We start from the raw sequence: 11,121 nt of genomic DNA, 5'->3' as shown, positions 1-11,121 counted from the left end.
AAGTGCTGCCAACTGGTGTTGCCATTCTGTGAAATAATTCTCACACGTACGGAAAATTCATTTCACTAATCGGTCCCTCGCAGGTAGCATATTTGGTGAATGCCATCCTCCCCACACCGGGTGGAAAAGACCAAAGTTCGAATTTTGCCAATGGCGTGAGGAATATTTACGGGCTTTTTCACGAACGACGTGGCTGAGTTAATTGTTCTCAGGACAGGGTAGCATGGTTTTTCTTGTGTTTTTGGTCCAGCAAACAACAAATCGACCACAGAACACACCCAATTTACAGACCTGTTATATACGGAGCAATATATGGCCTAAGTTGCCAAAGCGCTGAAACCCTACAACAACCAACCAACCATCAGCTGCAACAACAAATAAAATAATTTGACAGAATGGTTGAGAAGTTACAGAAATTTAACATTGATAAATGCAAGGTACTACATATGGGTGGCAGTAATCTTAGAATCCCCACTCAAGGTAATGGAGAGAGTAAAAGACCAATGGGAAATTGTTTCAGCCTGACATGAAGTTTCATGAACAGTGCTGACATGCTGCTAAGAAATCTCATTATGTTCAGTCAAGGATATAAAAGAATTCTACCAGCAGGGACAGGGAGGTGATTATCCCGTTCTATAAGGCAATGATCAGGGTGCATCTGAAATACTGCGTACAGGTTTGGAGGACTCATTTTAAGAAGGATGTGCACATATTGCTATAGGTGCAGAGAAAAGCAGGAATATTAGTCAGAGATAAAAAGCGGAGGGGGCTCTCTTGCCAAGAAAGACTCCAGTTCTGCAATTTGAAGCATGTGAAAACTAGACACTTGTGAGGAGACCTGGTTAAAGTATTAAGGATTTCATTGGATTGAATAAATTAAATGTCGATGGCCCGTTAGCCTTTTTGTGATGATGCACATAAGGGAACATAGAACTGAAAGAGGTATGTTTGCGGGACAGATCTGTAAACATTTGCTTTCAGCCAGATTGTAACTGATTGTTTCAACAAATTTCCATCTGGTATTTTGGAAGTGGATAGTTTGAATAAATTTAAGGGATTGATCAGACAAATTGTGAAAGGGGATGTACAGAAGAGGCTGGTAGGTGTTTATTTTTTATTTATTTATTATTATTATTTAATTTTATTTATTTATTATTATTATTATTTTTTTTTGATAATGCCATAAAAGCTTGCTTTCTTGCATCACTTGCCACTACTATTACAAATTCTAATATTAATTATATTAACTGAAGTAATCTTCAAAATTCCTCCCAAAGGAGAATTTTCAACCTAAGATGTGTAAATTAGCAATATTGCGCTAAACACTTGAATCTACACCCCTTGGAATTTCCTGCTAATCTGTTTTCTTGAAACTGCCTAAAGATTAATTGATTAAGTTTATTTTATTTTATTTGTTTATGATTTTTGATTGGCATTCAGCCTCAAAACTCTGGTCTCATTATCTCCATTTATAAGTATGGTTATCCCCATCTATCTCCTCTCTTAAAAAATAAATACAAATTATTTCGTAGTAGGGAAAAATTCCCCTTTACGAAAACACTTCCTTCTTTACTCCCAGGCAGTGACGGATTTAGCGCTTGAGAAGCCCCCCCCTCTAAATATTTTCGGTACCACTACAGTGTGCATTCTACGCGCACGTTTTTACTATAGCACGCGCTCTAGATTTGGTGTTGCGGTTTTAATAATTTTGGTTGCGCAATTCTTTCATACATATTTTAACTAATGTTTAAATGAAAAAATGACGCAACTACCATCCCTCCCAAATCTAACATTAATACATAAAATCTAGCATTAATGATAATATGTATTCTACTTCAGATTCACTTAGTTCGCATAGATATTTCATATAATATGTAGGGATATTCGCATAAGAGTTTACTAACTTCTCATATCAAATTATAGTTTAATTCAGTAACGGTAATAAAGATGACTGTAAAAATTTAAAACGAAACAATTTTTTTTTTTTTTTTTTTTGAGACCTGAGATTTGAGGCCGCCTCGATTTAAGAGGCCCCAGACGCGCGCCTTGTGTGCCTGTGCGGAAATCCGCTACTGCTCCCAGGCTCGTTATATCTTAATTAATGCCTTCATTAACAAAATTTACTCTTCAGCCAAATTGTTATTGTTGTTATATGGTTTAAGCGTATCAGCAATCTAGACCGTATTGCTATATACAGTATGTTGCCACTTTATTAGTTACACCCCTGTTGTGCACACAAATGGTCCCACAACTTTGCAAGACACATGACAGTTGTGGATATGAATGCAGCAGAACAACCTTTCTAGTATCAGTTAAGTGTACAAACCGTAGCAAGAATAGGGAAAAGGAGTGATCTAACGGACTTCGAACGTGGCATGGTAGTAGGTACAAGATGTGCTGGACAAAGCATCTCTGAAACGGTAGTTCTCCTGAACTTTTCACGCACCACAGTTTCAAGGGTGTATCGAGAATGATGCAACGAACAGAAAACATCCTCTCAACGGCACTCCTATGGAAGAAAATGGCTTGTTGATGAGAGCGGTCAGAGGAGGATGGCTACAATTGTGCAAGCAAACAGACGGGCCACAATGTCGAACATCACGTCAGAATATAACCTTGTTGCGCAGAACAAATATCGCAACGGACCACTAGTCGCACTTTGTCACGAATGGGCTACAACTGTCGACAGCCACATCGCGTACCTTTGTTATCAATGAAGGACGAGAGAGCACGCCTCCTGTGGGCACAGCAATTTTTTTTTTTCCAAGCACAGATTGGAAAACAGTTGCTTGGTCTGACGAGTCGACGTTCCTGGTGCAACATGTTAATGGAAGCCTCAGATTTTGGCGAAAACAACATGAATCCATGGACCCGTCATGTCTGACGACTACTGTGCAAGGTGGTGGGGGCAATGTTATGGTGTGGGGAATGTTTTCTTGGCATACGTTGGGTCCATTGATACCCATAGATCCACGTCTGAATGCCACACCGTACCTAAACATCGTTGCTGACCAAGTGCATCCGTTCATGTTGACTGTTTATCCTCAGTCAGATGGTTACTTCCAGTAGGATAATGTGCTGGTGCACAAAGCCTGAATCACTATGGAATGGTTCCAATAATATGACAATGACTTTTCTTTGCTGCAACGGCCAGCTCAATCCGTGGATCTCAATCCTATCGAACATCTTTGGGATGACCTGGAAAGGGCTGTTTGCTGCAGGCCTACACCTCCGTCGAATCTCAAGGAACTGCGTGACACACTCATGTCTGCATGGTACTCCATTCCTGCACAACGTTTTCAGCATCTTGTTCAATACATGCCTAGACGAATTCAGGCTGTTTTGAAGGCTAAAGGAGGCTCAACATGCTACTAGATAGGTGTACCTAATAAAGTGGCAGCACAGTGTATATATATAATGTCTGTAAATTGGGTGTATTTTCTGTGGTCGATTTTCCCATTTCTAGACGAAAAATCCGAGTTTTCAGATGAAAAGAATATTCTACTCCTGTTGGAGACTGACTAATTCAGTTACGTTATGAAATGGCCCAGAAAAATTCCTAAAGTCATTGTCTGTTGTACTTCCATCCTGCTAATTGGATTCATTAATCATACTGCCAGATTTAATAATATTACCTATCATCAACTTGTCCTTTGAAAGGTCTATCCTACCTGCAGTTTAAACTACATGTAAATCTTGCACGATCTCTCCTCATTAAAGGTGCAGCTGGATCTGATGGGATCCCGTTTTTCATTTTTATAATTGTAAGTGTGTAGTTTGTATATCCTCGATTTACATGCTTCTTTAGTCAGTCTTTGGTAGCCAATTTTTCTGATTGTTCAACATATAAACTCATTCTCCTCCCTAAATGTAAAAATCCCAAAGCGCTTAAAGATTTCAATTTCAATTTCCATGAAATTTTCAATTTCAATTTATTTCAATTTCCTCTACCGTTTTAAAAGGTCTTTAACGGTGATTATCACCTTTCTTATCTAATCAGTCTTCCCTGATGATATGCACCACAATCACATTATATACAGTATCTCCAATTTTTCCACTGTAATAACACCCTTTACACAGTTTTGCATCCTAAAAGAGCTTAATGACAAATGTCAAAAAGACATTATTTATTCCGATATCAGCTCTGATTTTGATGCACTAACAATTTCTTTTGAAATTCAGGGATATCCTTAATTTCTCTGTAAATGTACTGCATCCTTGAAGTCTAATAGTTGAGTTAATTGCTACAAGAGGAAGTTGATTATTTCATGGATCATTCCGCAAGACACTTTCGGCACGTCTGTTCTCTCCAATCTTCAGCCTTTTTTTTTTTTTTTTAATAAACCTAGCCTAACATAATCTTCTGTACTGGTGATCTAAAATTCTTTAATTCTGACTCTGCCCTACTCTTAGAAAATTTATTATCCAAAACCATTAAAGAATTCGAGGATTATCTTGCCCTGTTTAATGTTTCAATAAGCCCTTCTGAATCTACCTGTTTGCAAATTTCTTTTATAAAAAGTATTTTAATATTTAGCGTCTCTTCGGATGGTTCCCTCATTACTAAAACTGACACAAAAAAGACCATGTTCTTTTTGAATCTGAGTGAAATATTGCTACTTACATCAATTATCTCTAGAAAAATTCACAAAAAGTTATTTGGATTTTAAAATACCATCTTTACATGCCTGTTCTTCTCAGTTAATCATTGAATATCTTAACCTGGTTGTAAAACTTGCCATTCTATATGCCTCTCGAATTTCGACTGGAGTTGCCAAATCCAATTTTAAAAGCTCTCCTTCCTAGAATATCGGTTCCTAAATTGGACCATTTTCAAAGCATTTTCTTAGTCATGTCAAAATCGATTATGGCTAATTACTTAAACTATTCTCCATTTAAAATCGACATTTTAAAGACAAATTTATCCGTCTCGTTTACCTCTTCAAATTAAAAGTTGACTGCAATATTCGTTAGGAAGTAATTGGCTGGAAAATTCCTCGCAGATCACGTAAATTCAAACTGGAACTAATTTGTCTACTCATCATCCTTCATTGAATTGATATTCACTTCCCTCTCTGCCTGATTTGAAACATTAATTCCATCTTTCCTTGAATATTGATCCTATTCTTCTCCCGTCTGATCGGAATTGTTTTAACCTGAGCTGTAGAATGTGTATCCTCATTATTTATCAGTTTTTATTGTTAATTTTAAAGATACAAGCCTTCCTGTCTGTTTTTGTGTGTGCAGTTTGTCACTGTTTAAGGGACCTATAGACACTGCCCTACCATTAATACCCGGACACTCTTCCGTTGATAGTTGGTCACGTCCTACCCAAGTACCACGTGTCAGACACAACTATAAATATGCTCATAGGCCTTTGAGGATAAGAGTGAGTGCAAGATTCCGCCATCAAGGATGATAATAGGGGGACCTATCAGTAATCAGTCTATATGTGACATTTCGTTGGCTATAAAGATCCACGATGACTGCTAACGTGGTCTGTAAATGGAAGCAGACTGGTGCTGAAATCGTCACGAAACTACCAGAAAAACCTCTGAAGTTGACAGAACGTAAGAAAAACGGGTGAGCTCTGAAAAAGAATCGCCCGCTTAGAATGGAGATCGACGTTGTCGCAGCACACACACACAGGCCCTCAGTGAAACGACTGGGACACATGTCGGCACCAGTACAGTGCGAAGGATGCTGCATGGTAGTTGTGCAGCCGTCCACAAGCCACTAATCACCCTAATGCCATACGTCGTTTAGCATGTTTAAGACCACTGTTCTTGGATTGTAGATCAATCGAAAGCTCTGCTATGGAGTGACTAGTCACGGTTCAGAGTCTTCCAGTCTGACGATCATGTCAGGTGGAAAGATAACTGCTGGACTGTATCCCTTCAACAATGAAGTTTGGTTGAGGCTGCGTGATGATCTGAGGCTGTTTTTCATGGTTTGTCCTGAGACCGCTGATTGTTTTGGACAAAACCATGAATGCTGAGATATATCTAGACGTCCTGGATACTAATGCTTTGCCTACGTTGTGGCAGCATATCAGTGTAGGCCCATACCTGTATCCGCAGGACAATGCTCCATGTCACACTGCTCGTGTTGCTATCAGTATGACGTGGAGCGGAAAATATAGAAGTGCATTTACAAAAAACTGGTGGAGAGTGTTTCACGGAGACTTTGGGAGATATCTGTCATAAAGGCTAAAGGTTCAAGCATACATGATTATTTTTCCTGTAAATAAAGGTTATTTGTAGTTACCCAGGTGTCCGGATATTAATGATAGGGCAGTGTAGTAGTACTTCTGATTGTTGCTCTGGAAAAACTTGGCTTGTTACGTGCTCCAACTTCTGTTTAAGCACTGTTACTCGTGCTATTCCATGTGTGTCACTGTACTTCTACTCCGAGACTGCGGTATTAAAAACTTCTTAAAGTGATTAAAATGAGATGCGATAGAGAAAAGTGCACCTTTCTCTGGTGTTTGTCATAATTATTGCTCGATATTAAAATTATGCCAGGGGGCCAACAGTTCGAACAAGAATTTTCTAAAAAAAGAAAAGCGTTTTCATTTGGTTCTTGAATGAGAAGAAGAGGAAGTGTTATAAATATATGCCAGTTGTGCAATTCGGCATGCGCACTGGAAATTTTATATTATTCAGGTGAGGGAAAAGGTTATGGGTAGTTTGGCATTAAGAACTGAAATTCGTGTATTATGTTTAAATCACTCTATTGCTACTGCTTCATAAGTGGTCAGTTTATAGCTGGAAGGTAATTTAAACAGAGTTAAGGTAAAGTCAATCTGAAGTGGGTAGGAGGTTGAACGGGTTTGCTGGTTAAGTTCAGTGCTGTGGTGAGATTGGCATACATTGACTTGAAGATAAGCTCTGCTATTTGTATATTGTATATTTAATAGTAGTGCTGCCAATATAGTGTATAACATTCTATTGGCACGGTATTCAATATATAACGTTGTTGGTGTCTCGAATTCAGCATTTGAAGACGTTTTTATAAAATCGGAAAAATAAAGTCAGGGGTTTTATAAAATGAGAAAACTAAAGTCAGGTCTGTGTTAAAAAAGCATGTTTTTAAGTTGTCTAACTAACTGACAATGTTAAGGTGGAATTATCTTCGTGCTAGTAACTGATTGTTTTATTTCAGGATTACCCGTTTTTATTTGTTTATGGTTTCCTGGATTAAACTACAATAATATTTTCTTTTTGAAAAGACCTTGTTAAATATTATAATTCTGTTTGTGAATCATTTTCATCATGGCAATATTTTATTATGTAAACTTGTGTATAGAGACGGATTTTTTAACACTGTATGGATGGTGCGAATAAAAATGCAAAATTTTCCCTGAAGCATTAGCAATAAACCACTTATGAAGAATTAGCAATAAAATGATTTAAACATAATACACGAATTTCAGTTCTTAATGCCAAACTACCCATAACCATTTTTCTCATATCTGTCTTTTTCCTATAAATACAAATTTTAAATTAGTTATTATACTTAAATATTTTTAAGTTTAGAAAGTAAATACTATTATCTTGTTCGAGTTCAAGTGTATAAACTCGAACAGAATTAAATTTTGAAAACAGATTAGTTTATCTAAGATTATAAGAATAACATCTGGGTATCTAGTGAATAATTTAACTGCGGTTGAAGATATCTTTTATAGATGCCAAGTAAGTTTCTGATAACGCCTAACGGAGCCAAAATTCCCAGTCCCATCGGAAGTCCATATACTTGTTTATAGATATCTGAGGTGAATCTAAAATACGTAGCTTGAATGAGGAAAAACGTGTGACGATATTGTCTATGGAAAGAATCGTACGTTGCTTAAATCTAATGTCAAGTGTTGTGTTATGATTACACTGTAATCTACGTGACACAACATCGAACGATGCTAAAATGTCTGTACATTAATGAGTAATATTAGTTTATATTAGTGAGCAACCTGTATAAGTGCTCTAAATCTCGAAAATTGTGTAAGAGAATAACATAAGAGAATAAATTAGCAAAAGCCGAATGTTTGTACGATACGATAGGTCAGAGTGGTCTGTCTGGTTTGTGTAATTGTGCCGAATTTTTTTACATATTATCGCGAATACCATCCCGTCGGTGACGCGAGGAACCTTTAATGGGCTTTTTCACTCCGTGACTGAGTTAGTCTCAGGTGTAGATAGCAACGTTTTTTACCCCGGAACCTCTGGTTTTTCGTCCAGTAAAGCAGGAAAATCGACCAGAGAATACACTTAATTTACAGACACAATACCTATTGGTAGATGAAATAGCTTCTGGTGTTTTTTTTGGTCGCAAGACTCACAACTGCTTGATATTAATCACACTCGGAGCTTTCATTGCTTCACCTTTGTTTTATTGCTCATTACAGATGTTTAGCAAAGATAAGTGCAAGAGAAGATGGGGGTATGTTTTGGTTACCGTATGTGTTAAACGCCAAAACAATGAGGCGTCACCAAATTGTATCTGAAATATAGGTATTATTCGGTCCGTGTTTTCTGGATGAAATATCATGATTCCTCTGAGATAAAAATCACTTAATATTCAGCAATCGAGACGGGATTCTAACACAGGCCTTTTTTACAGGGTGTGGAAATAAGGTGATCATAACCATCATGCTAACTGCTAAAATGTAATGACTTTGGCACGTCGTTGAGAGAGGTACACCTCGGTAAATCAAGACGCGGTTATATATTGGCCTATCTGTAGCTGGGTGGTCGAAATGGAAAATAGCCCTTATATTGGCTATAGTGTAATCATGCCTCGCGGTTTGTGGTTATAATCATCGCCCTACCACATCATTATAACCTTTATGCTAGCCATGGAAAAGATTAGGGTTCAGGCAGAACAGGCGGGACTTTTGTTTTATTCGCAACATAGCTGCATTGGCCGCATGATTTTTCTCCAGTAAACTCGAGTCATTCATCTATCTGGTAAACAACCCAAATGCAGAATGTAAGTACCATGTTTTGGCTTGCATCATGACTTTATTTCGCTTGAAACTAATTGAAAAATTATCACTGTTGGTGTTGGGATGGGTAATTACAGAGATGCTTGCACCCATTTCCCAAGTACTGGGGTACCAGGCGATTATGCCTCAGGACGATTGAAGATTTTAGGGATTAGCTATACCGCATAAATCCATGGCTACCAGCTAGTTTTCTAATATCGTAACTACAAACCTTTATTTGCAAGGTAACAGGTAACTGAGAAATCGATTTATCACTATCATTCTGTGCGATTCTTGTTAGCATTTGTAATGTCATAAAAGAATGGATTATCATGAAGACTTGTACTGTTCTAGTCTTAGATAACGAGTCTCAATTCTGTTTGAAGTATAGCGTTGGGTGTATTTGCTTATGAGAGACAAGTTGTACAGAGGATACACTCACCATTTATCAGCATATATAATTATTTGGGGCAACAATTTGAAGGCTAAAGGTTTCGTTGATACCATCTGGAAAGCTAAACTGTTGCTGCAGACTGTTGCAAATGGCACACTAGCTATGGAAACTTTTCTCATCACTTTCCATTGCCCCAGAGGCGGATTTAACGGCGGGCGCACCCTGGGTCCCGACTACTGTGGGGCCCACGCAAAACCCCAACAAATTAGTTGAACATATTAGTTCAAAACTTTGTGATGATTATTATGCTATTATTAATTATATTATACATATATTATATTCAAATTTTATTGGAAATAAAATATTAATAGTGCATAATATTTTTTATTTATTTAAAAAAATGGTTAACATGTATTTTTATTTTCCCTGTCTCTCTTTTGTTTTAAGGGGCCCAATATTTTCTTCTGTGCCCGAAGAAATATGAAAAAACAATATATATGAATATTGATAAACTTTTATTACTGTTTTATATTGCCTCAAGTAAAAAAATGTCATGGTTATATCATTATTTAAATATGCGACAATGGGAGATTACGGCCGTTTGACATTCCCTCATATTAATAGCATTACGATTTTAACTACTTAAATATAACTGATACAAGGTTATTCCTTGGGTCTAACAGTACTATGATTTTAATGGGTTTTATCATATGTATCTTTGTTTTTGTATCCTTGAACATAGCCAGTGTTTTCGGCTGTGTCTACTCTTCCTTCTAAACCTTTCCCTTTGCCAGTTTCATCAAATCTCTCTTTGTGGCTACCAGTGTATTTGCTGGGGTCAGTCAGTCGATCGACAACGTCCATTCTTGCTGTTCTCTGAAGTAAACAAAAAAAAAAAAAAACATAAATGCACTAAATATTGATTTAAGCTGACACTTATCCATTTCATATATTGATAAATGTAATACATTGGATTGCTGGTGTTTACTAATGAAAAACACGAAATATCCCAGTTTTTCATCCAATAACGAGACAAATATATACCACATAATAAATGCAATTTATAGTCATAATATACTGATGCCTTCCAGCCACGGCTGCAAAGCATCAGTCAACTGACAAAACTGAAATATTCTATAAAACAACACTATTCTGCATTAGGTTTACCATAACTATACACTAGAATACCGGTGGCGAATATATCGTCAAACTGTTTCAGAGAAGAAGTAAAGAATAATATCGATGTAATTACAAAAACCTTTCTCTCGGTTCCCTTTGATGCTAGCTAAGGTGTCAATGAGACGGATTCGGGTAAAATTGTAATTTGATATTTTTTTTACATGTATGACTATATCGTCCTTCAAAAAATTATAATTATTGCATAAAAATTGCTTGAAACTGTCCTGGAAACTTCTACGTAAAGTTGTCTATGGGCAAAAACGTCAACTTTGTTGAAAGCCTGACCTGAGATTTGTTGATAGCGAAGACAAAAAATAAAAAATTGTCTTCTCTTCAAAGTAAACGGCAAGTTAGTTTCACTGGGAGTTAAATTAGTTCTCGGGATTTGAAAATCGGTCGGATAATTTTTTGGAATTTTTTTTTCTCAAATTTACTGCTAAATAAAATTTATTGCAAAAGGAATCAGGTCAAAAGCATTAGCATAGGCATACGATGCAAGAAAGCAAGCTTATGCAGCATCAGCCAACCCCCCCCCCTCCCATTTCAACCCTCCATTCGTTCCAAATGC

At 37.1% G+C, this 11,121-nt stretch overlaps 1 protein-coding gene across 1 annotated transcript in view; it reads right to left on the bottom strand.

Moving 5' to 3' along the window:
• Nucleotides 1-9,976: 9,976 nt before the first annotated feature.
• The window catches only part of LOC150082800 (uncharacterized), a 74,874-nt gene continuing 73,729 nt past the window's right edge, over nucleotides 9,977-11,121 (bottom strand). The window contains exon 9 of the mRNA XM_090378286.1: nucleotides 9,977-10,250. Within this exon, the coding sequence (XP_090234412.1) occupies nucleotides 10,068-10,250 (183 nt within the window). The 3' untranslated portion in view covers nucleotides 9,977-10,067. The remainder of the gene's footprint in view (nucleotides 10,251-11,121) is intronic.

Source organism: Mastigoproctus giganteus, chromosome 7 (assembly GCF_048544385.1).
Source record: "Mastigoproctus giganteus isolate SK-2022 chromosome 7, ASM4854438v1, whole genome shotgun sequence".
In the NCBI taxonomy this organism is placed as follows: domain Eukaryota; kingdom Metazoa; phylum Arthropoda; class Arachnida; order Uropygi; family Thelyphonidae; genus Mastigoproctus; species Mastigoproctus giganteus.
This window is presented reverse-complemented; position numbering and strand designations above follow the sequence as displayed.